Here is a 27,996-nt window from a genome sequence, read left to right as displayed (position 1 = left end):
CGCACTTCATATCACGTGAGAGTCTTGCTTTCGGCCATATTGAATTGACACCAACGAAAGATGATTAGAATTTGTGGACCAAAACTAGCAAATTGTTGCTTTCTTATAAGTATATGGGGTATTGTAATGTTGGTAAGTTTTACTTTTGGGGTTTGGACCTTAGTTTTCATGTGTCTATGCCAAAACAAACGGGTGTTTGCCCATATACTCTTTGAAAGTGATTGTGTCAAGGGGTAATTAAGCTTAAACAAATTAATAATTGGTACAGTCAGGAGTCTACGTTGAATATTTTACAAGGGATAGGTTAACTTATTCAGAACTAAAAATGATAAGATTTCTGTTTTTCATCAGCTCCTACTGGGCGTGTTTTTCAGTGTACGTAGTGTAGCACTCATTGATGATATCCCAAGTGGCTTGGGTGAAACGCAAGGATACAAGTCTTCTGCAAAGTTTGTATTTTTTTAAAAAATCGTTATCTATTTATTGACATGATACGAAACAGTTGTTTTCTTATTAAACATCCTTGAAGATAGGGAAAGAGAAAGTGAGCTATTTATTTATTTGATTATCGACTCTGACAGAAAGCCCCGAGAATGGTAATATATTAGTTACATGTAGGTATTGTGAACTCAGAACTGATGTGCTCAAATTATTTTGCCATATTTTTCAAAGAGAATGGGCTCCTCGGGTAACTGGAGTTCATGTCTGTGGATACAGAGTACTAATGGCTATTTTGTTCATTTTGGGGCAGGGTGAAAAGAAGTCATGTTTGACTTTGACTGCTGTTAAATTCACAGCAAGAAGTGACTGACAGATACTAAAGAGACACAAGCAGAAACAAATTTAGTCCAATTCTCAGACCTCCATAAATCACCAGGACCCTGTTGTTCAAACTTTGGATAACAATATCCAATGGCTAAACCACTATTCAGCAGATAAGTATTGGGTAAAGCAATTGGGTTATCCACCTTTTAAACAACTGGAGCCAGGAGATTGAGGTGACTTTAACCAAAGTACTCACTCCTCAACCAGATGCCAACTGAATATTTTAAGGTGGGAGAGAGAACACAGGGCTAAGTTTCTTAACTGAAGATGTTTTTTTTTTCTCCCAGGAATTGTTTCATAGCAGCAGGAGTTTACGGTGTCACATTACTTTTAGCAGTTCATCAGAAATGGGTGAACAGTCGGACAGGGGACACACAGAGACTGTAAGTATTACTAACTTCCAAATGTAGGCCATGGGTGGGATTTTGTTTGGGGTTAATCCTCAGGAGTGGCAAATTTTGTTTGTGGTCTGTACACATAAAACTTAAACTTGCGTTGTTTTTTTATTTATGTGTAACGATGAAATAATTTTTCGTATAAGCTAAAACACTAAGCTTACTGTTGCCACAAGGAGAGGCTGGGGAGGGGAGGAGTAGGAGGGGGCTGCATGAGAAAAAGTCTTATGAATTGGAAATGAACTGTTTGATCTTGATGTGTTGTATTTAATGATGAATACCGTAACAAAGTAAAACATTCATTACTTGTTCATTCAATAGACGTGTTCTTTAATTCTCTGCTATTTTTTTCTTCTCAATTTAACTTGCTGATTCTGGTTCTTTTCCGCATTTCTCTTTTGTGATTAAGTTTGTTTTGTACTTCTTTAGGACGCATACTTGAAAAGGACTATCCCAACCCTCAGGGATTTAGAATTAATCACAATAATAATCCTTAAGTTATTTCAGCATAAAGATCTTATGCTTTTATGATCAACTGGTTAAGGCAAATGAAGGTTACTATTATGGTAGTTTTATGACCAAGAACAGAAAATTAAATATTTACTTCCCAGGTAATGCATATAAATGTGATAGTTACAAAATGATGATAATTTTACAGTGGTTTGTTCCACATCCAGCATGCTTTGATCACAAGATTGGGCTAGTTGCAGTACTGGCATTAAGTCTGAATTTTCTGTATGTTCACTAACATTGATAGCCATTTTGTTGCTGAAATGTTATACTGATAATGCATGCCAAGTAGTGAATTAATATTATTTGCATTTGCCATTTATCTGGCAAATGTTTGATTTGTGAGCTACAGTATAGTGGATGACTTATTTGTAAAGATACAGCTGTATAAGACTCAAGCTAGTTTTATTCAGAATTTCATTAGTAATATTATTTTTGTCTTCACTATTTTTTTGGAATGGATATTCTTTTATATTTGGAGAAAAATTTATAATTTATTATTTAAATTTGGTTATGAGGATTATTAAATTTTATGATAGCCTTTAGAAGGCAAGGAATTCTCATCTGTTGTATCTAGAGTTTACAGGAAATGGTGAATTAAACACTGAAATTTAGTGAGTGTGATTTTTGTATTTATTTGGTATTGATGTACAATGAATTTCATTCAGATAACAATGGTGTCTTAAAGTGGCAGTCATGAATAACACAATTTCCATGTAACAGTTGCTGTAAAGTCATCAATGACCAGTGGGAAATTCTGTATCTTCTACTGCTCTCACTTGGCAGTAATATTCATTTTCAAAATTACGTTCATTTGTTCCAGTTGTAATGTCAACAAGAAGAATAACAAGAATCTAAAACTAAGTTTGAAATTTAGTGTTAGATACCTTCATAATACTACTATCTGTTAAGTTAAAGAAAATTGCATCTGTTTTCTTTATATACTTCATCAATTATTGATTTGATATTTTTCTTTATCTCAGCCAATAAGATCGCTGCTTAATATTTCTAATACCTGCTCTCTGTCATTGGTTCTCACACAGTTAGCAGGTTTCCTTTTGAAAGATGTGTCAGGTACCTGACAGCTAATCATTTATATTTATCAAACCGCAAAAGAAGATATAAAACAAGTCACTGTTTTCTGTCTCCAACTTTCCATTTAAGCAATGATAATATTCTTAAAACTATCTGTTATCCATATCAAAATATTGAATTTTTGCCAATTAAATTGTTATAATGCGTTATCCTCCCGTACCGATATATGAAGTTCATGTTCTGTATCTTTCAGTGCCTCTTGTTTTTCTTGCCTTTTAGTTTTATTTTTGAAATTGTTCAAAAATTTATTTATGTTATCAGCTATCTGTCTATGATTTACAGTAAAACTTTAGTTTCTTCTCTGTCAATTTATTGTTTTTTCTGGACTTGGAAGAATTTAAATGAAACCTTGGATACCAATGTGGTTGTCCACAATTTAATATTTGTGCATTAAGTAGGAAGTATAAACCAGACCTCCATATGGCCTTCAAAGGAATTTATACATTATAATACATTATTAATCTTTCAGCAGTGTGTTTGAAAATAAAATAGATAATTTTACATATATTGTAGTTCATGAAAGGCCTTCAACTGCTATAAATTTGAAATCAAGAGTTAAAAATGAGCTTTCACCAATTGATCGGGAAAGCTTGGATTTTAACTTTCAATTTTAAATTTACAATAGTTGGAGGCCCCTCTTGAACTACCATACTTTTAATATAGACATTATTCTAGACTTGTAATGAAATGGTGTTCAGCTGTACAGTAATGTTAACTTTCTAAGTTATATCTCTTTCGTTAAAGTATTTTGTTTAATAAGATTGTTTTGACATTGCAGGGTTGTGACATAAAGAATGTGTACATAAGACGTTACTGAGAAGAAACATTGTTAACTTGAAATAATAATAATAATAATAATAATAATAAAGTGCGTGTTATTAGATAGGTCAGATAGCATCCATTCACGTGAGACGCAGCTATCAAAGCAGTCTATGTAGTAGGCAGCCTTATAATGGCTAAACAGGCTGCATTTAGTGGGGCTCAAAATTAACAAATGTCATTATTTTTATCACTGTATTCAATTATGATCACTGTGTTTTCATATTGTAAGATATTTAACTAGTTACTGCAATGTTCAGTACTTTTATTACTTGTAACCAGAAAGTACGTTTAACTTGCCCGCAATAGCTCATGTTTTTGGTTCACTGATTATTTGTTCTGTCCAAGGACTAGTACTCAAATCATGAGCTTTTCAATCTTTATCAATTTTTATCAACCCAGTTTATAAAACCTAGTTTTTGTGTACCTACACTGGAAACCATGGTTCTTTAGCATTATTTACTTTTCTGCTGTGTGTGTATGTATGTCTGCTTAAATGTGGGCTTTTATTTTAATTTGGGTGTTTGCTTTTTTTTGTTTTGCAGTTATATTCAAGCATAGCTGTGGTTTATGTTCTTTTCAGTTATGCTTAAAATAGAACAGTGCCAAAGACAATTTATTTAGTGTTACTAAAGAAGAGTAGGTACTATGTGAAGACCTACAGACATACAGCAGTCAAAGTGATTCATCTTTGTCATTTGAAAAATTGACTATCTGGTTCATTCACATGCCATAAGAATTTCATTCTTCTTAAAAAAGAAATAATACCACTACATTTGGAACAACATAGCATAATTTTAGTTTTGTTATACAGTGATTTTGTTACAATAGTTGTGGTGAGTACTGGGACTCATCCTGTGAAAAATCAAGAGTCCCTGTTCATAACCAGTGAGTCCCAGTTAAAAAAAAACAAGGAGTCCTGAATTGAAAATGCTTAGACCTTTATGTAACGAGACAGTTAATCTGGAGACAGACGCCAAACCCTTTATTACATTTTACTGTATTGAAATATAATCCTATAGATTTAAAGCACAAAAAAAGACTAAAATAAATATGCATCTTAAACAACAGCCACAGAAATCACTCGAACATAATATTCTACCAAATAATCTTCAAAATGATTGATCGTTCTTTGTGTCCTACACGATGCATGCAGGACGCAGAGGTAACAAAATCACTGGTTATACAGTTTTTGTTATGAACACTTTGCTGAAGAGAAAGTGAATTTGTTGAGATAGAGAGACAGGGTTATTGTACTATCTTAAGTAGCCAGCAAACTCTAAAACTTTGTCCAAGGTGTTGATACTGGAGTCATTCCCCATCTCCTCAATATTGTTTTCCATTTCCTCACTTGCATGTTTGTTAAGACTATATTTTAATCTTTAATCATGTATTTTATAGACTTAGTTCAAGATTAGTTCATAGTGCATAAAATTTGCCTACTCATTAAAGATCTCTCCCACAGTCTTTCTAACAAGCACCAGCTCAAAGCTTGGGTTGGTATAACAAAGTGATTTGTTTAAAACTGTCAACCCAAACCTTGGATTTGTTTCACAATTTACACTCACTGGTGTGGAGATGGGGGAGGTCTATTACTGTGTGATTACCACCTTCTACTGTCAAATAAAACACATGTTACGTTAAAGTTATCACTTATGTGATGCAAGACTTTTTTGCTGAAAGTTGTGACACTAAGGACCTCACCCAATGAAGCATACATATTTGGAAAGATCTGTTAACTGGGAGAGTTTTAGATTGTTATCTTTAAAAAAAGACAATAACTCAGATACTCAAGGGTAACCATCAATTTGTAAACATTTTTACTGAAATAGCCTGCGACATGCCATTGTATTAACATGTGTTGGAAGCAGACATGAAAACTGACTGAATAAAATGAACAATAATTTAATAGTATTTTGTGATCTCTTGTTTTTAATAGTCCTCTATAAACTTGAATTTTGAGGCACAGAATTACATTGTACCTTAAAAATAAATAAATTTCCTTTGTTCTTTTCTTTGCCAAGCTCCTATTTTTGACAAGCTTTTAACTTCATTTAGATTCTATCCATTCCTTTTCAAGGGAAGTTCTGAGATATTGATCAAACAGTTGCGTTAAAGACGAGTCCTCCACTTTTGTGGTCACCCTAAGAAGCTTTGAAGTTACATCAACAATAGCTTCCACCAGGACCACAGTTTGTCCTTGTACCTAATTGAAAGATGCAAGAAAATTTTAGCTTAATTTTATCCCTAACCTCCCCCTGCCCTTTCACAATGATAAAAATCTTAGTATCATAGACAAATTTAGTGTACCTCTTGTGCATAGAAGAAGTATTTTTGAATAGGCTGACCAGGGGGACTGCTGGCCATTAATAAAATTTTACTGTGTAACAAGTGTTGCTGAAATTCATCAGGAGAGGAAGGAATCTTCATCAAGGCAGCTGCCCAACAAGAACTGTGGATATTCAGAAATAAAAGGGTCATGTTAGGAAATGTTTATATAGTCAGATACAAGGGCAATAACTGGAGATTGCTTAACTAGATTAATAAAGTTCAAAAACATGGTGATGTTGCCATACTTTCCTTCTTGTAGTTTTAAACTTCAACAATTGAAAAATTTATCAGGTAATATTACCTCTCTGGAATGGATTTCCACCGATGTTCAAACATTGCAGGAGTTAAGGATGGATTTTCAGTCAACTCAAGTATACTTTTCTCTCCAAGATGTTCATCTTGTTTTCCATTATCAACATCCTCTCCCTTCAAACATTAAGGGCATTAAATTTGGTCCGTTATCAAAAAATATTAAAAACCTAAGGATACTATATAGCAATGAATTCTACTGTAGCTTTCGGTTAAATTAAAGTGAATAATAGTTGTCTGAAATACATCTCAAGGCCATTTACCAGCAGATTGCCAACAGCAACATTACGTTCCAAAGACTCGTTTTGTTCTTCTAATTCTTTCCTGTCATATGAAGGTGCTTCATCTAAACAAGTGGATAAGAACACAAAACAAAATAATTAGTAAACTTACAGAAGTAGAAGACACAAAAGGAGGAAATAATAACTTTATGATTGTTTTTCCACTGTATGCATTGAGAAGAGAGTGAAAGGAAAAACTTGTTGTGACACTGGGGCACTGACAGGAATCCAAATACTCTTTTGCGTCCTTCCCCCAATGAGTATCATGTATGTACAAATGAACTTTTTTCTCATCACCTTTTATGTATGGCTGTCCTTTGATATATGGAACAGATTGGGTAATAAAAAGAACTGATGACTGTCCATAAACAACTGAGAGTGTGTTGAATTCATCCAACAGCTGTTCCTACAACAACATTCATTTTGTAATGATCATCAGCAAAATCATACTTTATGTGAGCACAAATGACAAACTTGCTTATATTACATACAAACAAACAAATAAATTTAACAAAATATACATGTTAAAAAAAGACTGCTGTGGGAAACTAAAGCCATCAAAAGATGTTCGTACAAGAGTCATTCGTTTACAGCTTAATGTACAGAGTGCAACATTTTATTTGAAGCAAGGGCATGTCTGAATAAACTATCTAACTTTGTTTGGAAAAAGCAGAAATATGGTTTGTTAGAAAGATGATTTCACAATAATATTAAACCCCAAATCAGTCAGCTCCCTGCAGGGCATAGTCTGTAGTCCCTCAATGTCTCCTTTCTCTTTATTGTGGGTGGCAATTTTCATGCCTACTGATATACAGCTTCACTTGCTCTATCCCTGACAACATTTAAGGGACTATAAACTGTTAAATGTGATCATCAAATGTTGGGTTTCAACCTTTTTCATAATGAGGAACAAAACAACAAATTATGTTATCATACCTTTGAATTAGATGCACTGGTACTTAAATTCCAGGAATTAGTGGCTGGTTTGTTAATTGAACCACAGACAACTCTCTCAGCCTGTATAGTTTATACATAATGCAAAGACATAATTATAACAGCACCTGGGTTAATTATAAAACACAATAACTGGATGGATGTTTTACAATTGGGAACTGAAATGGCAAAGTGCAAATATAAGTATTTAACATGTAACCATGCAGAGTGTGTTGTTACCTCTTTCGGGTTAGTCTTGAGCAGTCTATAATACAATAGGGCCCTGTCATGTACATCCATATGCACTTCTTCATCTGAAAAATGAAACATTTTATTTCTAAATAACTACTGACAGTATGCTGGCATACTGCACAGATTATGCAGACTGGTCACCGATAAACGGTTTTCTTGCAAACAGTCTGGTAACTTTGGTTAGCTACACTTATTCTTTTGTGTATGTTGTTTGTTAATGCTGTTTGGTGTTTGCAATGCCTGTAAACCTAGCTAGGAAGCTCACCATGCCGATTTCAGATGTAATTCTTACCTACACAGTACTTGAGGAGTCGGCCCAACATGTCTTGGCACTCTGGTGGTTTCTTAAAAAACAGCTTCATGGATGCAGTGAGAAGCTGTAATTTCACCTCTGCTGAACTCTCTGATGCAATTCTGTCCACAAGGGGCTCCAACATATAAGGACTGTCAGGAATTGACTAAATAATAACAAAAATAAAGCAGCTCAGTAACATATTTTATTTCACCTGCAGTCAGTCTGACAAGGTCTTTGTATGCTTACACAGCTACATAGCTATTTATTTTTGGATTGCCTGGTTATTTAATTTTTTGTTTACAAATGCACCAAAGGCTAGTCTGGGATGCACGTCAATGTTAAGACCTCTTTCATGGGTTCTTAAAAAAATTACCCCTAACAATTTTGTTGGGTACATCGACATAAGCTCTTGCTGTAAAGCGCTATTCAATTCTCTTATCCCAGTAGATCCCAGAAATAATTTTAAAAGTGAACTGAAGAAATAATCTCAATGCAATCCCTGTCTATATGCAACACATAAAGTTCTACAGTGAATGATAAAAAATAAAATTCTTTATTTGTTAATTGTCCTCTTTAACATCCATAATAACAAAGTTTGATTGAGTCTGTACATATCTCTCACCTGTCCATGCTCTCCAATTATCCAGATAATTGCTGCCAATCCCTTTGGGTCTTGAACTATTTCAAGGCACTGTCCCACTTGAGGCAGAACAGCAATAGCTGACTTCTCATATTTTAGCAAAAGGTCTGGGATAAACACAAACATCACCATTAATAACATGCAAAAAGCAAATGTAAAAGTAGGTACTGACGGCAGGGAAAAAAGTGGTCACGAAAAGAGAGGTCAACTAAAAATGGATCAGATCAACTCCTTTAAGTAGCTAAAATATTGATGAAAGGTCAGGGATAGAGTCTAAAACTGGCTTAAGTCTGATCCAGGTATTGTCAAAGGCATTATTGGAAAAAAAGAATAAGATTTCTTTCATACCACTATTATTATGACAGTAACTAGTACAGCATTGTAGGTAATAATAATATTGGATATTGACAATGGTAATAATAATATGAAGCTACAGTTGTCAAGAGTGATGGTGATGATCATAAGGATGAGTCCTGGGGGTACTCCTTAGAATTCTTGATCAGGGTGTGCCATCTGGTTCTTTAAATCCTAACCCTATTTCAGACCAAAAAAATGTCATTTTTCAAAGAGGTTTTAAGACTTGGCCTCTAAAATCCTCTCAAAAATTATGTCATCATTTGGATTACTGATGCTAACAAAAAAATGTCTGAATTAAATCCAGTTCAAATTTCCATATGTCTCTTTCTTACTTATTCATCTGGAATTGAAACAAATACATTCATACACTCCTTTAGTTTTCAGACCAAAATGGTGCAAGTACCATAGCTATATGGCTTATATAAGAGAGTACCCCCTGGGGGGATGATTGAGTGATCACGTCATGGTGACAAGACTGATGAGGATGATCAATGTAGTAATGATGGTGATGATGATGATGGGATAATGATGGTTATGATAACGATGAGGGGAGTTGGTGATGGCAAGAACATGACAATTATGGTTATGAATTAAAGCAAAATAGGGATAATACAGATGATGAGGAAAATGACAAAAATGAAGATTATGGTGACGATGGTGATGATAATGATGATGATGAAGAGGAGACAGATGAGGATAATGATAATAATGTTGCAAAATTATGATAATAATGAGAAGGATATGTTACTGATATTCTTAACAATGATGATCACTAAGATGATAAATGATGATAATGATAATTAATCATGATGCATAATTCCTTAGCAATAACAATAAAACGGTCAAAACTGATATAAGAATTCTTTTTGGACAAATCACAATCATTCCCATTCAAATTTCTAACTTGACCACTTACCTCTTATAATGACAAGAGTCTGTGAAGTAATGTATTCAACCTCCCAGGAGAGAAAAGAGAGAAGAACATCAATACAGTATTCTGATGCCTGAGGAAGGCACAAAGCAATGTTACCAATGGCCTTGATTGACTCCTTAGACATACTAAGATCCACATCGTGAACATTGGCACTGTAAAATTCAAGAAAAACATGAAAAATCACTATCGTTAAACAGTTGGTTGAAAACAAAAATATATTTACCCCTTAAGAATTCTCACATCCTAACTCAGTTAATAAAATATTTATTTGTATACCTACCTCAACTCAGTAACAACTTCCTCAACATTAGAAACGGATGCAATGGTTGTCAGGATTTCAAGCTTTTTTGTTTTAATATACTGAGGATCAGCATGCCTAAAAAAGAAAGAACAAAAAAAACACAGTATAAAGAACAAAGAAACACAGTATAGGGTGAAACACAATGGAGGAAGTAACAATATTTAGTGCAGTGTATATCACCCAGCCATTCCCTGAGCCCCCTCCATACCTGGCGAAAAAGGAACGGTACTCTTGCTCAAACAACTTAGGAACTTTACTCAACAGTACATCTATGTGGCACAAACACACATAAACCAACTCTGAGTTACTTGAAGAGAGAATAGTCATCAGGGGACCTGTAAAGGTACAAAACACATTCAAAACTGTCATCTGTTCATGCTATACACTTAAATACCCTTGTATTACAATCTCTTCTCTTTCTTTGTTGTCTCTCACGAAAATTCAAGAATTCAACAAACATCTTTCATTAAGAAACTCTTAACTCTTTATGTCTGTTTGATATGATAGGATCATCAGTAATATATAATGTTACGGAATCAATTTTTTTAAAATCAAAACAGATTAAAAAACGAAGTGTCTGTTTAAAAAACTCAGCATGGAGCAGAGGTTTTCAATGTCTCTATCTTCTGGTAATATTTTTACTTCAATATCATTTCCCATGGCAGCTATGCTAAAAGCCTCGTCATGCCATTACAGTATCTGTTTAGTATAAGTGTTTTTCTGTTTTTTTTTGTTTTTTTTTTAAGGTGGTGTGGACAACAAGACTTGAAGTAAAAGGCCAACCCATCCTTAAACCCACACAAACCTTTGATTCTTTTATAAACATCTTCAGCTAGGTTGTCAATGTCTTTTGTGAAGTTGATGAAGAGCTGTATACAAGCCATCACAACAGCACTGTTGGGGTGCTTTAGTCGATCATCAAGCAAATTCTATCAATAATTATGCAAATCAAATCACTAAAAATGTTTAAAAATTAATAATACTTGATGAAAACTTGAAACAATTATGATACAAAATAATCTCTGTCACGTTAATAGCTGCAAATATATGCATACTTAAAGGGTTAAGCCAAAGACTTTCCTTCCTTGCAAGCATGTTTCTTGGTTAATGATACATGACATGTTGTGAATGGTCTTGAAGACAAATGTATGAAAACATAGCGCGCTTTCCACGCAACAAAAATTCTGGTTTGAAATTTCAGAAATTCCATGTGCCCATTGGAACTGTAAATTCCAGTTGCACAGACCGACCTGACCAAGCTCACCCAAGCCATCGCGTGTTTGGTTATTGTTCTTGTAAGCAGGATACTAAAGAGCAGTACTGGGGACAATACTTTTGTCAAATGGACAAGACCGGTCAAAGTGGACCACCTTCCCAAATATTCTGGTTGGACCAAACTGAAATGGTCTGCTCCATTTGATTTCTAATAGAAATTTCTGGAATTTTGTGCTGAATGGAAAGTGGCCATAGAGTGCAAATGGATGAGTTGTAACCCAGGCGACTCTTTCAAACTTTAACAGAAATTGACCTACAGTGTAGCACTTCAAGTTCACCATTATTATGTACTTTTATATTCTTTTTTGGCATGTACTTATTATTCAGCTTTATTCCATAATGACTCATGGCAGACTAGGGGTGTAATGATTCATATTCCTTGCAATTAGATTTGATTTCGATTATTTCGATTTGATTATGTAATGTTTCTTAATTCTTACATCATAATGCGTAATGTAAACAACATGCAACCCTAAACCCTCAATTTGAGAATGGTAACAGGGACAGGAGGATTCACAGTCGCTTGGTTCGTCTCCATGTTTGAGAACCTGAAAAAGAGCGTGTTGCACCTGGTTTGCCTTATTTGGAAATTCTCAAGGGGTGGTTGAAGAACAGCATTTTTACCAGGCAACACAAAATGGCAAACGAACTGCTATCGTCTTTGCTTGTCAACCAAATATGTACATTTTAAAGAGTTCTGGATTCTGATTTTACAATATAATAACTCACTGAGGGCACCATGGAAAAGGTGTGCAAAATTTGAACCAAAATCGAAATGTGAAAGCAAACAATTGTGAATCGAACCGAACGGTCATAATTGCGATTAATCGAGAATTCGATTAATCGTTACACCACTACTCATGATAGCCAATAATCTGAGCATGTTGGTAAAATCTGGATTGGACTGGATCACACTAACCTTATCCTTAACCATTTTATCATTATAATAATTAATACTGAGTTAACACAGTAACTTTATTTAATAATCATTCACCAGGAGGTCAAATAATTCCTCTGCATCCTTTGGCTTATAGTGCAACAATAGCTCCAATATCATACTTTGTCCCCAGCCACTAAAGGCTTTAAACCTGTTGGAAAATATAAATTATATATAATGGCAAATCAAATTACTTCTTTCAGTCAAATACTTATGAAGCAAATTCTACTTTAGACTAAAAGTTATATGAAAATTCTAACTTGACCTTTAAAAATACAGTTACGGTAATTTCACAAGTGGGAAATGCTTACCTCTTCAGCAAATGATGAGCTGCTATTTTTTGAAGTTGCACACCTCCTTCGGCTGCTAGGATTTCATCCAGTGCTAAAAGAGAGTTACATACCACCTACAGAAAACAGAAGAACACCAGCAAAACTTTGCTCATCAATCTCTCCCCTTACTTGAAAGATGGTTAAGTTTAACCCAGGATTAAGCCAAATCTGAAGCACAGTTTTCTTGTCTAAGAACATGCACCTCAAGGTTACAAAATACTGTTGAGCCTTTACCAAGAGATACAGCAATGATAACTCAAAATGTTAACCTAACCAATGCTTGGGAATGTCAAATTCAAAAACGCAGCAAAATTTTAATCCTGGATTAACACTAATCAGCCTTTCAGAAACCGGGCCCTGATGCTGAGTGCTTCTTTCAGGCATCATCCTACAAAATCAACAAATATTACACAAACCTGGGGATCTGGGTCCTGAATCAATCTAACAAGTTTCTCAATTATTCCATTATCTGTTAATTAAAAAAAGAGCATCTAAATTATCTCATTTGCTTCTTCAGAGATAACTTACAAGGAAGTCACTCTGAGGCTTTGGATGTTAGCAGATATTCTTTTACTCCTTTTCAAGAAATTTAAAGAGAATGCCGCATTCTTGATCATTGTTTACCATGACAGTTATTTTGTTCCAAAAATCAGCCTCACATTTATATGTGCAAAACTGAATTTGCCATAATTTGTTCTAAGTCACAACTTAAACACATTTTGACATTTTCGCGTCTACTACCTTCAACAAAATCAGGAAGTAAATGGAACAATTTAATGCATCCCAAGACAGCAGCTCGGCGAACATAAGAACTATTGTCACTCAGGCCAGTAAGGAGTGGTTCTACAATATATTCTACCAGATCAGGAAGCCTGTATCAAGAAAAACAAAGGAAAAACAGCTTAAATTAACAAGCATGAAAGACAGCTCCAAGTAATGTGTGTGTTCAACTCTATGCCACCTCTATTAAGTCTCCATGCTTTTAATTTTGCTTGCATCTAGTTTGTCGAAGCAATTATTGACCTGCACTTTGTTGTGTCTAGTAAACTTCAGCTTCTCAAGCTTACACTTCAACAGTATGTGAAATCAAGGTCCGTGTAAGTGGAGTAGTTGCTACTTGAAGGGTAACCATGGTAACCATTCATCCTTTGTGTGGGATATGTTTCAAGAGCACAAATTTTGTTTTACCATGGAAGTAATTAGTAAGCAAGGATTGCAAAAGCCATTTGTCACAGTCTGCAGCACGTACTTCACGATTCTTAAAACAGAAAGTGGTCTGTTTGATAAATTTGTTGGTCAAGTCAGTCAATCAGTCAAGCTCATTATATTTCTGCACTCGACTCTCGAAACACAAGAATTGATTCTCGAGACTCGATTCTGAAAAGTTTTTTTGATTAAGTAATATAAAGATGAGTGATTTTAGAGTTTTTTTCATGGATTTAGTCTATCTGTTATTTCTTACGTATTTGGTTCTGATAAAAAGTGTTTTTTGACTTTAACAACAAGATGGACACCCTGTTAATACAGCGGACACTTTCTATGGCCCCTTCCTTCAGTGTCGGTCCTTATTAACAGGGTTTGACTGTACCAGCAAAACTCACCTTAAAGAGCACATACTTCTAAGGGCAAGACCTCTGACTATGGCACTCCTGTCTTGACAGTCTTTCCTCATGGTGTTCACTGTTAAAAGGGCCAGGTCAGGATTGGATGTAGCATAACTACAGATGTACAAGTACACAAGCTTCTTCTGAACAAGGTCATGAGTAGCTCCGGCCTGCATGTTAAGAGTCAAAATACACATGCAAATTATTGTACTTTGAGGAAACCAAGATACTCTGGATATCTGGAGACTTGATCATTTTTAACAGCTCATCTCTGCAAACCCACATGAACCTACTTAAAAGAAAAACTAAAGGGAAAAGGGACCGGGCTACTGTAAGTTCCATTACCAGCTTATAATGGATTATGTGAAACATGCATCAACATCTCCCATGAAAAATGTCTTTTGTAGGTTCCATACTATAAACCAGAATTTAGCTCCAAATATTTCATTTAAAAAAAGGGGGATTTTAAAGTTCTTGGTTAAGTTTCTGGAAGCAGTTTTTGGGTTTTTCATCAAGGTAAAGGTTATTTTGACAAATTATTCCATTGTGGAGGCAGACTCTGATATTTAGATTTTTAACAGTCCACCATGACAAAATGATTTGAGGACTGAGTTTCTTTCCGTGTGTACATGTGCAGGGTAGGGAGAGGAGATCTGCCAAAGAGAAAGTCTCCAGATTTCAAATCTCCCCAGATCTAGATTTCCAGGAAAACATGAATACCAGTACTTACTCTTTCTCTCTCTGAGGTTGAAGAGGACTCATACCCTTTAACCCATAAAGCTAAAGAGGGTATCCAGGGCTTAAACACAGAATACCCTGCCACTTCAAAGCCATACTACTAAACAAGGGGTTATGTGGCTACGTTAGCAATGTAGCTGAGTAGCCACAATTTTATAGTGCAATTCAGGGTCACGTTTATGGCAAACAGTAAAATAAATTTGTACCATGTGATCAAGGTTCCCCTTTACTTGTATTTTACTTTCTATTAATTCTCCAAAAAATTAGTAGTTTGTTGTTATGCACCTATCAATGTAATGCCGGTGGGGGCCAGGGGGGGGGGGGGGGAGGCAGGGCATAGGGTGGGGATTTGACTTTTTTCAAAAATTTGCAATCAAATTCCCTGCCCACGGGCAAATCATTCCAGTCAAATGCAACCAAATTTCCCCACCCCAGGCTGCACATTGCTGTCAATCCCAAGGCAGAACCTAAGAAAGGCACAATAAAAATATCTCCAAATAAAACTCTGCAATCTTTTATAAACGTTGCTGCATCACCAAAGATCATACATGTTCCTGTTACAGCTGCAATTATACGTTTTAACCATAATCCGTGTTACACTGCGTAGAATACATAAACCTTTAGGGGAAAGTCCACATTTTGTAAGTCTAAATATACTGTTCTTGGTAAAGGGTACAAAGAACGTCAGTTTTATAAGTTTACAGTGATTGTAGCGAATGAGCCATACACTAATTGATTGTACTTGCAAAAATCGACTTGGTTTCTCTTTACTTCCGTTTACTTTGAGGTTGAGCAAAAAAATGCTAAAACAAACGAAATTTGAAGACAAAACAGTGAAATCCACTCAGCCTTCGCTTGTTCTCATTGGCCTCCATGACTTCCTTATCTTTTCAAACTGTATGGCGCATGCGTGAAGCGTGGAAGCGGGAAACATATGTTCGGTCTCAGTCTTTTTCGTCCGAGTCGGCAGTCAAATATGCCCGCGTCGGGCGAAGAAAGATTCAAATATCCCCTCCCCCGGGAGAACAAGATCAGTCAAATGCCCTACCCCAGGGGCAACAAAGACAATCAAATCCCCACCCCCATACCCTGCACCCCCCCCCCCCACAGAATTGTTTTTATCTGCTTATCTCATATTTTGAGAAATTCTCAACTTGAATCTACCATTTGCCCTTTGCTGAAGTGTGATTCTAAATTTCTCTAACATACCTCATTCTTTTAGCCACTGGTCCGCATACATAGCCACGTAGCTGCATAGCCAAGTACAGCATTAATGTAGCCACGTAGCCCTATAGTAGCTGTAAGGCTGCATAGCCCAGTAGCCCTATAGCCACTGTTATTTAAGGGATGTAACCTTGATGTGGCCGGGTATTCTGCAGTTAGCCCATACTTAGAGGAAGGAGAATACTACAAATGTAGCCACATAGCCCTGTAGTAGGCTGCAACGACGCATAGCTCAGTAGCCACTATGTAGCCCTGTAGCCACTGTTATTTAAGGGGTATAGCCTTGATGTAGCTGGGTATTCTGCAGTTACCCTATATCCAGAGGAAGGAGAGTAGTTTAAGGAAAGTCAATTTTACAATTATCTCATGATCATACCTTTATCATATCCATAAACAAAGATGAGAGATCCATGCCTAAAGTCATGCATTCTATCACTTTTTGAATAACTTTCTTGTACTGAACAGCATCGCGCTGCACTTCTGGAGACTGTAAACTCTTCTTCAGTTCACTTACTTCTCCCTTCTTGTTTGACTCGCTGAAATATGTTGCTGAACTCGACGACATTTTGGGTGCAAAAGAACTACATTGTATAATTAATCTTTATTGGAACTTGAATTGCTGTTCTCTTAAGCTGCTGAAGTTTACCATATAAACCATATTTCAGATGAAGGAAGTGATGATGAGAAGGTGCTATAATTTGTTTTCCACTGGTGCTTCGCGAGCAAGCGTATTCCTTTCCATTAAAACGGTTTTGTACTTTCACTTTACCTTGATAAAGAGAGAGAATATCGTGAGACACTACAATGTGCATTACATGAACAAGAAATGTTAGGAGAATCATGTCTGTTTTGTTTTGTTTACGCCTACATAAAGTACACTTCAGAACTCTCGACAACAGTGACTGTTCTCCTTCACTGCAATTCCCCCTCAAATAACTTCCTCATAACAGATATTTGATCTTCTCAAAGCTTAGGTGGATCACTGCTTAACATGCATATTCCAAGAAGAGTCTTTTAAAAACTTAACATGGCTTCCGCGAAGGAGGGGCGAGGTACAACTTATGTCAGTTTCGTCTGTCAAAGATGTTATCAGCCTCTGAAGCTGGATCATTCTCTTTTATCTTTGGATGGAGAAACGATTGCAGAGTTAACAGGTTAGAATGTAACTTTTTGAACATTTCATTTCCAGATTCTGGTTTATAATGGTGTATTGCTGGTTTGCAGTTGACCGCTATTTCGTTTGATTACGGTCAAATCTGTATTTTGGACCCGGGCGGGGGGGGGGGGGGGGGTACTTTAGGAAATTCTGGGTGGGGATATGCCGCTAGGACCCTGGAACTCTTAACCTATACCAGAGCTAGTTCAGCGGAATTTTGCTACCCTATACTAGAGTAAACTCCCGAAATCCTCCCTATCCTAGAGTAGCAGTTTTCCAGAAACTACTGAGGTCACTAGCACAGTCTCGTCAAAACAAAACCTTATACCACAGTCCCTTGTCTAGATAAAATCTTCAACCAATAGATCAGTTTCCTGAAAAATGATACCCTATTCTAGACCCAAACACTCCCATTTATATACCCTATCCTAGATTAAACTGCTTCAAAACCATACCCTTCACAGCGGCACATACCTATATAGCCCATATATGGCAGTAACCCCCCCCCCGGGATTTTGGAGTAAGTTGTACCTGTCGTAATGTTTTTCGTGTATTTATCCTATAAAATACAAAAGATCGATCCGCAGAGTTAATAACAAAAATGGCCCCATGATCAGAGGGTGGGGTGCTTGTGGTTGAGAACAAAGACATTTCCCAGGGAAAAGGTTAACCTCCTTTCCATTCCAAGTATTCTAACATATCATATCATTGTTGACCTTCATTATGGCTGTGTTGTAAAATGGTTTCAAACCAAGAACGGCAACAAACTCTCCTTTAATTTAGAACCTGTTTTAGGACAATACTGCAAATCCTGCAATCTTAATGGATGGGTATGTTCCAGTAGCCTGCGTCGCAGACGTAATTTAACCTTGGTTAGTAATGTCTGTGAAGTAGCGCCAAGATCCTTTTTCTGGGCCCCCAGTGGACTAAACAAATAACTGCCTTTCGAATTTCCTTCCATCCTGATTGGCAACAAGGATTTTGGCACTGTTTCGCAGACCGACTTAACCAGAGTTTAGTTTCATCTGTGGCGTGGACTAAGGTTCTGGCAGACTGTGGGCAGGATTTTTATCTTTCCTGCCAGGATGAATCTGAGCAGGAATGATTTAGTATTAGATTGTAAGCTGTTGTACAATGGCAGTGGCCTTAACCTCATAACTTCACAAGTCTTTTGTGTTTTTTTAGCACCCTTTCCAGAGTTAAAAGCTCAAAGGGATGATGGGAATGAATCAGGAGGAAAACTTAACACATCTTCAAATCAGGTATTTTAAAGATTAACAAACGGTTTGCCTGTCATTGCCAATAATATTGTTCACAGTGCATGTCTGTTGTATTCTGTTATCAGTCTCCTGATACTGCAGAAGATGAAAATGTGGAGCATGCATGCAGAATAATTCCTCCCACAAGGTAATTAATACAGTGTAGGTTATTAAAATTATAAGAGTAAGTTTCTCCACTTTTCTTCTCGGGTATTCTCTTAGTTATTAAAAATAGTACACAATTTCTATGATTTATGAATAGACAATTTTGCTAAGGCCTCATTTAGGGTGCCCCTAGGGGGGGGGGAGGGGTCTCTGGGGCAAGTTTTTTTGACATAAGCCCATGTAAAACCATAAAGTAGGGCTGGCCTAAGAGGGTAGGGCTATGTTTGTTTGACTATGTCTGGCCCTACAGTTTGCTAAAGGCACAAAATTTCATCACAGAATGGTTTCAAACTCACAACTTTTTTCTTCAAGCTACAAAACTGGTGAATATGTTCATATATATCAACTCATAAGAATGGCAGCAAAGCAAACTGAAAGATAAGAAACAGTACAGGATTTTATGACGGAGGATCAGAGCGAGGAAACTTAAAATTTGCATATAGATGGTCGATGACTTTAACACTGGAAGGAAGGGTGCCACTGACTCTTAGAGATACCTTCTTCCCATCTAAACAGGCCATAAGAATATTTTGTGATTAATTTCCCTACAATCTTTTTTTTCAGGCTACAGTCTCTTGAGGGTGGGTTTACTGTGATCGGGGACTCCCAGCCCAACAACACAGAAAACCTCAGTCACAGACTTAAGGTATGATAACCATTGAAAGTAAGTTACCATAGAATCTAGATCACTCTTGCAAGCCACAAATATTGTATCACACACTTTATTAAAATCCAGCTAGTGGTCTATTATCAATGCTGCGTTCTGTTTGGTTGAGCTACTACTAGGCTATTTGTTATAGCCTACTAGTAGTGAAAAGTGCGCGCTTTTGGCGGCAAAAAAGGAGTAAAGTCTAGCTTTAACTAGCTAAATTTTTGTTACTCTCTATATTTTTGACCAACTAGTTGGATTTTACTAAAACAATTATTCCTCTCGCCCTCATGGCCTCATTATCATAATCCGTTTATAGAGTAGTGACACAGTGGTATGATGCATTTTCAAAATCCATATCTCCATCCATATATACCTCAATCTATTTGAACACAGAGCCCACTTAATGAAAAAATTATGAGACATTTATCCAGGTAAAAAATCTTTGCACAATGGCAATGACTACAATATTATTACACAGGAAGCCCATGATAGGGAAATATGCAGGGAATTCCAGAGTAGCAGCCCTGTCTATCAAAACCTGTAAATCTTTTATAGTTTTCTTTCACCAGCAGGAGCACCACTTTAGGTGTTGTTTAAATGTATTTTGACACCTATAGTGGTTCTGGAAGTAAGTGATCACAAGACCGCAGTGCATGTGTTCAGACTAGTCTCCTGTACATGAACCTTGATAACATCCTTTATCACTCATTTTTTCTACTATCAAGGTCACCACCCTCCTGTTTGACATTATGTCTGGACAGTCAGAGGTCGATCACCCACTATGCGAAGAATGTACAGACACCTTACTAGATCAACTGGATGAGCAGCTTAAGATTACAGAAGATGAATTAAAAGACTACAAAGTGTTCTTTAACAAGCTCAATGACAAACCAGCCCTTGATACTGAGGGTTTGTCTAAGGAACTTACTGATCTTAGAAAGGAGGAAGAGGAACTGATAAGAAAATTGGAAGAAGTTGAAAAGGAAAGAGAGAATGTGGCTAAAAAGATGGAAATGGAAAAGGAGAGGTCCAAACAGTTGGAAGAAGAAGAAAGGAAATACTGGTTGGAGTACAGTGAATATCAAAAGGAGTTGCTAGAGTGTGAAGATGACCAGCAAAGGTTAATCAATACTAAGCTAATATTCACTATACAATGGTCCTAGTACTACCATGATCTTTGTAGGCACAAAGTGGTAAAAATCAATGTTGAAACTCCCCCTTTTCACCTGTTTACACTAAAATCAACCTTGATCTCCTTTTTTGCGACCATCTGCAATCATTTTAAAATTTATTTTGTAGTAGGTAGTGTTTAATGTGCTATGAAATTTATGTTATTTATCCTCAGTGTTGATAATCAAATGAGATATGCTCAAGCCCAGTTGGATAAACTTAAAAAGACAAACGTGTTTAATAGTACTTTTCATATATGGTGAGTAGATAGTTTAATTCTTTCAGTCGGCTTTCATGTTTCAGAATCATGAATGTTATTCTCATTCCCTATGCTTTCAAGCCTCACCAGAAATATTTTTTACTACTCATGATTAATGAGGAAAATTTAAAATGTGGGGAAAGTAACAAATAAAACCATTATTTTTAAATAAGACATAGAACATTCTTTGAGCAGGTGTTTTTCTGGACGTAGGAAATAAAGTAAAATAATTAAAAGCTTCCACAAGTGAAAAAATTCCAGAAATACAGAGGAAATGGGCAGTTATGGTTTCATGGTAGAATTATGACTAATGGCATGAGAGTTTCAATGTTTTCTACTTTAGGCATAAAGGTCATTTTGGAACCATTAACAACTTCAGACTTGGTCGTCTTCCTAGTGTGCCAGTGAGTTTCATTATTACATTTGGAACTTCAGTACCCTGGGTTTAATTCAAATTGTTTTTCATCTTAATTAAGGTCTCTTGGTTGCTTTTGTTAGGTTGAATGGAGTGAAATCAACGCAGCCTGGGGCCAAACAGTTCTCTTACTTCATTCTCTTGCTCGAAAAATGAACTTAACATTTGAGAGGTAAAGTAGATAAGGCAAAAATTAATGTTGGCATCATATTTATTTTCAGTTTACTTGCAAATAAGGAAACAGTGCAATACACCCTCTAGAATATATCCAAAAACCTTTTAATAAAGGAATATAAGTGTTAGTTTTAAGTTATTGAAAAGAATGTCAGGTTAACTTGGTGACTGTATAGCAGCAGTTCAGTACCCTGGTACACTGTGTGAAGGGATACATGTAAATAAGGTACAGATGTAACCCTTTGTTAAAAGAGTGAGCACATTCCTAAACAGTACAATGTTTCAGATATCGCTTGGTTCCATATGGAAATCACTCTTACTTGGAATCACTTACAGACAAGTCAAAGGACCTTCCTCTGTGAGTAGCTTTATTTTATTTTGCAATACAAGACTATTATCTAACTCGGAAACCTAATGGTTTATTTAGATCCCAGGCATTTCCTTACCTGTAATGTATTTGTAGTTTTCCTTTTATTACACTGCATGTAACTGACCATTAGACTAAAACTACCTTCTGTAACTATTATTATTCTAAAGCGAAATGTAAATAAAGCTTTTTGTTCTTGTTGTGTGGTTAACATTAAATTTTTTGTAATTACTGCCGTGTTGCCAGTATACATAGAGTTGTTGCATTGTGCTTTATTTTAGAACAAAGGACCATGGGTTACTCAGAGCTATTGTTTTATTTATTGAATTATTTTTACCCATTTCTTTTATGTTAGATATGGATCTGGTGGATTCAGGTTCTTTTGGGACACTAAGTGAGTTTGACGTTTCAACAGATACCAGTACATTTAGAAGAATTGATCAGGATAGCCATTATTGTACAACACTGTTGATTTGATGTTGTGTGGGTGTATGGTGTGTGTTCCATTCGGTGGGGGGGGGGGGGGGGGGGATGGGAGGAAGGGGGGTGTCAAGGGTTCCCCTTTTCCCTTTCCTTCCCATGCTTGTTTCTGGGTTTTATTTCTTTATTTCCTTCTCGGAGATACTAGCCTATTTTTGGCTACTCTGCAATTCGAGATAAAATAAAGTTTTATGTATGTATGGGTCTTTTACATTGGTTTTTGTATATTTTTCAACCTTCCCCTCCCCTGGCATATTTCCCACTGGGTTAATGCAACAATGACAACAATGGCTTAAATGGGCTAATTAACATCCAAAATAAAAGAGGAAAAAATCGTAAATTTCGACCAAATAAATGTAATTTATACTGAGAACATTAAATTCTAGTTTCTGGTGACTAAAACTAAAGTCTAGTTTCAAAAGTTGGGAATTCATGGAAAAACTGAAATAAAATGCAGACTCATGCAATCAGCCGAGACAAAACAAGTAATTCATTATAAACTGACTCACCTTTGCTTACCATTTTATCGCTTGCAGTGTTTCTTTAAATGTTGAACGACTTTTTCAGCTTATGTGAATCACGCGCGGAAACAGCAACTAATATTACCAAATGTTCACTTTTTTCCCAAACTTTTGCTCCTCTTGAGTTTAAATTTGCATTTTACAAGTATTTTTCTTAAAACATAAAGTCTCTTTGGCTCAAAATAAAGTTTTAAATACAGAATAACTACGCTCCTTTACGTTGTTCACAAACGTGAAGACTTTCGAAGACTGCCTCCGACTGCACACGCTAAAAATGGCGGGAAGTTCAAGGATTGCGTGCTGTACTTTGTAAGCTGTTTTGTGATTGGTTGCTCCGTTAAAAGTGCAACATCTTTTTGCCAGAAACATGGTTCATACGGAAAGAGTACAAAACTAATTCCAAACAAAAGAATTCTGTAAGAATAGTCTTAAAAGTCTGTAAAAATGTACGGTTCTTCAAAACAGGAAAGAATCCTTGAAAATGTCCGTAAACAATCGATTTGTTAGTGCGTTATTTATTTATTTGCTTTGTTTTTCCATTAGGTTTGACCAGGCAATGGTTGGATTTTTGGACTGTTTACAACAGGTATTAGAAAAATATAAAGTATCAAAACAAGATCATTTGATTGAGGCCTTTGCAGCAAGAAACGTTTTGAGGGAATTTGTAAGGAAGCTGTACGCGTAGTAGACTAATCTTGTAGACAGGTTTGTATTCCCTATAGTTGGTAACAAACTCAGTACCACATATGGCTTTTTCCCCTCTAAGTTCTCACTACATTATTCTCTTTAGAGACTCCAAAATTAAGTGTAACCCTGTAGCGTACGGTACACAGTGCTACTGTAGAGTACTGCTATTAATGTGGCTTTTATTTGGATGACCCAATTTTAATAAGGTCATTTTACATTCCGTGGGCATCTTGCCGTTTTTAATCTGTTGTTGTAGCTCAGCTTCATTGTATGAAACATCATTTGAGACGTTTAAATAATGTTCGTCTTTAGTTTAAAGAAGCCGTAGCGAAAGTGGATAAGAGATTTTGTCTTCCTTACAGGTAAGCACATAAAAACTGAGTGTTAACAGACACATAAACCAGGATACGTCAGTTCGACTCAGTAAAAACCGACATAATAGTTAGAATACTGGCATTCGTGAACTTTCTAAGTTGTTTCTTTTCCATTGTGTATTTGTAACAAGTGTGCATTCGTTTTGTGGTCTTAAGTGGAATTGTGTAGGCTTAAAATCAGAACTGGAATCGATTTTACTTGGTTTATTGAAAAAAATATTCAAGCGTGACGAAACTTTTCAGCCTCTTTACCGTTTCGGAATTGTGTGACAAATTGGTAATATTAATTCATGACATAACGATTACGTTATTAAGTGCTCGTTCCAAAATTACACAAGGCGTATTCGAAGTTACTTGATTGCTAATTGTTATTCATGACGCATCCCTTGCATCACTAATTACTAGCTCAATTAGCCCGATCACTTGCTAACGAACTCGCGCTAATGAACTAAGTGGTAATTACGTTTATGACGTGTACCCCGAGAAACTAATCATTTGCCACTTCTCACCGGACTGGTCGGACGCAACTTTTTTAGCTCCGTGAAAAATTCGTCAGATCAGTTCAAAAATGGCCAAGGCTCGCCGTGGTACCAAGAAATCTGTTGTAGCCAAAAGAAAGAAGGCCGCTAGCAAGAGATCAGCCAAGCGCCTGGCTCTTACAAATCAGACGGTATACAATGCCATCGCAGCCTTGAAAGACCGCAAGGGATCAAGCGCCAAAGCCGTTTTGGCTTATCTCAAATCCCAAAATGCAACAAAAGCAGTGTCACCTCTGCAAGTAAAAGTTGCTTTGGCAAGAGGTGTGAAATCAAGGGCGCTTATAAAGAGTGGCGCTTCCTTCAAGCTTCGTCAAGTGTCAACTCCAAAGCCAAAAGCAAAGAAAGCAGCGAGGCTGACGAGATCCCGATCACGATCCCGCTCGAGGTCAGCTTCAAGAACCCGCTCCAGCAAGTCCCGATCGCGTTCTCGTTCGCGATCCCGCTCTCGATCACGATCTAAGAGCCCAGGCAGGAAGTCGGTGAAGACAGTCACTAAAGCTAAGAAGGTAGTCAAGAAGGTTACCAAAAAGCGCAAGGCCAGGCGTGGAAAAGCCGAGGCCAAGAGACGCCTCACCCCAAAAAGAAGCAAGAAGGTCGCACGCAAAGTAAATAAGAAGGCTGCCGCACCACGAAAAATCCGCAGAAGGCGCCGACGATCTGCGCGCAAGTGAATGAACTTTTAACTAAACGAAGAACTGTGATCATTTCTTTAGCTTTCTATGGTTAAGATCTTAAAAGCTCCTTTAAGAAACAAAGACTTGACACGCTGAATTGAAATTTTAGTAAGCGATAATAACTGGAAATTTTTCACACGGATGGACTGTACATTATAAGAAAAACATCTTGAAATAAAAAAAATATGGAGGGACAAGAATGTTGTCTGTTTTATATACTGTAAGAACGATCCACAAGATAATCCAATTAGTAATATTCTTGTGAAAAAAACAAAGCCTTTTTCCTGGCAACTCTAATTAAGTATTTTTTTAAATGGAGGCTCCTCGCACGCGCAGTTTCACTGCGCGCTTAGGATAGGCACTAAATAATACGTTCACTTTTATAGGCGATACAATTCTGGTAGAAAAAAAACGAACAACAATTACAACAATTTGCATTGCATTGTGCGTCCAGTTTGAGAATGATTCCTTCAAGGAATCTCATTCCCAGGCCCTACTTTGTTATAACCCGTACTGCCAGCCGCATTAATACAGGTTTAGGGATAAGTGTTACGTTTGAGCTTAAAGTACAAGAATTGTAGGCCCACAAGTCAACTTAAGCTAAAATATAAGGACCTAAATTTTGGTCCAGTCATAGAAGAAACAGTTCAAAACGCACTTCATGTTTGACAAATTGAATTAAAACGTTTGCGCGAATTGTCTTTGTCTGCATCTAACACTTGCAAGATAACTGGTCAGGGCAGCTCGCAATTGGGCAATTTCTCATATAAAATTTTGTTGTTTCTATGTAGGATGGAGAAAGGAAAAATTTACGACTCCAGTGGAAGTGGTGGAGCGTTTTCTATAAAGTGAGTTTCTCTTTTCAAATTGGCAAGTTACCACATCGTTAGCAAAAGCACCTAGAACAAGACGAAACAATAATCCCGTTACATATGAGACCAAGTCTCTAGTTGGATGATATAAATCCAAGACAGGAATAACCCAAAACAGTAGGCTTTTACGAATTCAAAATGGAGATTTTACCCTTTTATTAGACATGGAATATAACCAACAAAGTCAAACCCAACACGGGAAACAGTTAGACAATCTGATAAGTTTTTCAACGGTTAGCATCTTTCTTTCTTATTTTTGGGGTTGTGCAAACAACCCTTCTATTACCGGAAAGGCCACTTATTGGTTCGTTCCGTTGTATTCTGTAGTTGTGGATTATTAAATCTGATTCCAATAAATGTGTTTCCTTTTTTAGGATACAGTTCAACTCGGAAGAGCAATGGACAAAAGCGTTGAAATTCGTGCTGACCAACCTGAAATGGGGACTGGCCTGGGTCTCGTCCCAGTTTACCGAGAAGTGATCATAACGCGCGGTCGACTGTGCTGTAATCACTAAATAATAATAATAATAATGATCTTTATTGAGGAAACTTTTTCATAAAAGATATGGTTTTCAAAAAGGACCTCAAAATCGAATTGATGTTAATTTATGGTTGGTCAAAACATACACACCCACCTCTTAACAGACGTTAATGAATAAACAAGCAATTCCATTTCATAAAAATTTTGGTTGATTTTTCAAGGGTCTTTATAAAACAATCATTACCAAACGTGGTACGTGAACGTGGTAATCATTTGCAAAAGGAAACAAGACGCTACGGAGCGTACACTTCGGCGTCGTGATTGTGGAACTAATTAATTGTAAATGCGGAGGAATAGTAAGAAATCAAATATGGCAAGAGTAAGGTGTTAATTTGTGAAATTATGGGATTTGTCAGGATATTCTGAAAAGAGCAACATCCAAGAGGCCTACTTGCCAAAAACTAGCATTTCGGGACAAACTGTCTCCGAGATATTAGCCCAGTTATGCTCTGATGACTCCATACAAATCCTTCTAAAAATACAATTCTCTATTTTTCTTAGTCACATCAGGCTTCAAAAACAGCATAGCAGTCTCATGTACTGATTAAAGATATGTAAGGCATGGGTAAGGAATCAATTACGTTGAGCATGGAATTGGCTAAAACTTAAAGTCACGAGTTCGAATGTTTTGAGGACAATTATTCACTGACTATCAGTACGCAGGGATGTCGGATTAACAAAAGGAAGTTTAACACCAAAGGAACATAGCCTTTACAGAGCTTTAAAACACGGCATCCACCAACACAAACTTGACTTGAACTTTGAGTAAAACTCAACAGCCTCTACCAATAATAACAAACTCTCACCTGAACTTCAGATATCTTACGGCTTCCGCGAACTTGTAAACACAATACCTGAAAATCGACCTTCGTCACACTTGACTAAACACAGCAGTCCAGCCCGTGGGAAAAAACTTAGTTCTTCAAAAGAACTAGCTTGGAACTTGTATACCGTTTGACATAAGGTTCTAGAAAATACTAAACAGCAGGCGAATAGTAGTAGCTTTTCGACATATTTTATGATTTCAGTAACTGATGCAAATCTGCTGACTCATGCTGAAATGTAAACATGCCCTAATTAATTATTCATGGCAAATCCAAAAACGTAGAGAACGTTCGAGAAAGTCACGCAACGCATGAAAGCAATTTTAGTACGTAACACTCAACAAAGACAAAATGTCTTTTTGCAGCATTTTGTAACTTTAAATTCATCATAAAACAGTTCGAAAGGAGGGCTTACTCGTGAAATGTTTTTCAACACTCGAAGAGAAATTTCGTGTCTCTGCGCGGCCACGAAATATCCTC

At 36.5% G+C, this 27,996-nt stretch overlaps 4 protein-coding genes across 8 annotated transcripts; 3 read left to right on the top strand and 1 right to left on the bottom strand.

Moving 5' to 3' along the window:
- Nucleotides 1-5,558, top strand: LOC140924545 (ribonuclease kappa-B-like). 3 transcript variants are annotated; one of them, XM_073374564.1, is made up of 4 exons: nucleotides 1-132; nucleotides 352-449; nucleotides 1,113-1,208; nucleotides 4,190-5,558. In XM_073374564.1, exons 1-4 carry the CDS (start codon nucleotides 61-63, stop codon nucleotides 4,203-4,205), a joined length of 282 nt encoding a protein of 93 aa, XP_073230665.1. In that variant the 5' UTR covers nucleotides 1-60; the 3' UTR covers nucleotides 4,206-5,558. The 3 variants fall into 3 exon arrangements, with proteins under 3 accessions (XP_073230665.1, XP_073230666.1, XP_073230667.1); XM_073374565.1 differs by having other exon boundaries at nucleotides 3,604-5,558; XM_073374566.1 differs by lacking the exon at nucleotides 4,190-5,558 and adding an exon at nucleotides 1,650-2,344.
- LOC140924542 (AP-4 complex subunit beta-1-like) lies at nucleotides 5,549-17,184 on the bottom strand. 2 transcript variants are annotated; one of them, XM_073374562.1, is made up of 19 exons: nucleotides 16,764-17,184; nucleotides 14,423-14,595; nucleotides 13,563-13,693; nucleotides 13,238-13,290; nucleotides 12,801-12,895; nucleotides 12,547-12,640; nucleotides 11,083-11,206; nucleotides 10,486-10,612; nucleotides 10,257-10,352; nucleotides 9,959-10,128; nucleotides 8,668-8,792; nucleotides 8,043-8,208; nucleotides 7,739-7,812; nucleotides 7,502-7,582; nucleotides 6,863-6,971; nucleotides 6,548-6,630; nucleotides 6,277-6,401; nucleotides 5,955-6,096; nucleotides 5,549-5,850 (listed from the first exon to the last, which is right to left on the bottom strand). In XM_073374562.1, the coding sequence occupies exons 1-19, from the start codon at nucleotides 16,950-16,952 to the stop codon at nucleotides 5,695-5,697; spliced, it is 2,313 nt and encodes a 770-aa protein (XP_073230663.1). In that variant the 5' UTR covers nucleotides 16,953-17,184; the 3' UTR covers nucleotides 5,549-5,694. The 2 variants fall into 2 exon arrangements, 1 of the variants encoding a protein (XP_073230663.1); XR_012164295.1 differs by lacking the exon at nucleotides 6,277-6,401 and having other exon boundaries at nucleotides 5,716-5,850.
- Nucleotides 17,185-17,268: 84 nt separating this feature from the next.
- Nucleotides 17,269-26,888, top strand: LOC140924540 (beclin-1-like). 2 transcript variants are annotated; one of them, XM_073374559.1, is made up of 14 exons: nucleotides 17,269-17,541; nucleotides 18,729-18,805; nucleotides 18,889-18,950; nucleotides 19,532-19,613; nucleotides 20,345-20,739; nucleotides 20,965-21,048; nucleotides 21,392-21,452; nucleotides 21,547-21,635; nucleotides 21,924-21,995; nucleotides 22,360-22,398; nucleotides 23,549-23,591; nucleotides 24,005-24,054; nucleotides 26,071-26,127; nucleotides 26,526-26,876. In XM_073374559.1, exons 1-14 carry the CDS (start codon nucleotides 17,415-17,417, stop codon nucleotides 26,629-26,631), a joined length of 1,344 nt encoding a protein of 447 aa, XP_073230660.1. In that variant the 5' UTR covers nucleotides 17,269-17,414; the 3' UTR covers nucleotides 26,632-26,876. The 2 variants fall into 2 exon arrangements, with proteins under 2 accessions (XP_073230660.1, XP_073230661.1); XM_073374560.1 differs by lacking the exon at nucleotides 20,965-21,048 and having other exon boundaries at nucleotides 26,526-26,888.
- Nucleotides 24,535-25,479, top strand: LOC140924541 (uncharacterized). The gene has a single exon (XM_073374561.1). The coding sequence runs from the start codon at nucleotides 24,635-24,637 to the stop codon at nucleotides 25,274-25,276; it is 642 nt and encodes a 213-aa protein (XP_073230662.1). The 5' UTR covers nucleotides 24,535-24,634; the 3' UTR covers nucleotides 25,277-25,479.
- Nucleotides 26,889-27,996: the final 1,108 nt, after the last annotated feature.

This window comes from Porites lutea, chromosome 14, assembly GCF_958299795.1.
Source record: "Porites lutea chromosome 14, jaPorLute2.1, whole genome shotgun sequence".
Classification (NCBI taxonomy): Eukaryota; Metazoa; Cnidaria; class Anthozoa; order Scleractinia; family Poritidae; genus Porites; species Porites lutea.
Note: the sequence above shows the minus strand (reverse complement) of the source record. Positions and strands in the feature narration are given on the sequence as shown.

Coding starts and splice junctions, on each gene's coding strand:
- LOC140924540 (XM_073374559.1), top strand. CDS start 17,415: ATGGCTTCCGCGAAGGAGGGGCGAGGTACAACTTATGTCAGTTTCGTC. Junction 18,951..19,531: donor AGAATAATTCCTCCCACAAG/GTAATTAATACA, acceptor CTTTTTTTTCAG/GCTACAGTCTCTTGAGGGTG. Junction 24,055..26,070: donor AGATTTTGTCTTCCTTACAG/GTAAGCACATAA, acceptor GTTTCTATGTAG/GATGGAGAAAGGAAAAATTT.
- LOC140924541 (XM_073374561.1), top strand. CDS start 24,635: ATGGCCAAGGCTCGCCGTGGTACCAAGAAATCTGTTGTAGCCAAAAGA.
- LOC140924545 (XM_073374564.1), top strand. CDS start 61: ATGATTAGAATTTGTGGACCAAAACTAGCAAATTGTTGCTTTCTTATA. Junction 133..351: donor TATGGGGTATTGTAATGTTG/GTAAGTTTTACT, acceptor GTTTTTCATCAG/CTCCTACTGGGCGTGTTTTT. Junction 450..1,112: donor GGATACAAGTCTTCTGCAAA/GTTTGTATTTTT, acceptor TTTTTCTCCCAG/GAATTGTTTCATAGCAGCAG.
- LOC140924542 (XM_073374562.1), bottom strand. CDS start 16,952: ATGTCGTCGAGTTCAGCAACATATTTCAGCGAGTCAAACAAGAAGGGA. Junction 13,694..14,422: donor AGAAGTATGTGCTCTTTAAG/GTGAGTTTTGCT, acceptor TTCTTGATACAG/GCTTCCTGATCTGGTAGAAT. Junction 6,402..6,547: donor TTGCTGTTGGCAATCTGCTG/GTAAATGGCCTT, acceptor TAATGTTTGAAG/GGAGAGGATGTTGATAATGG.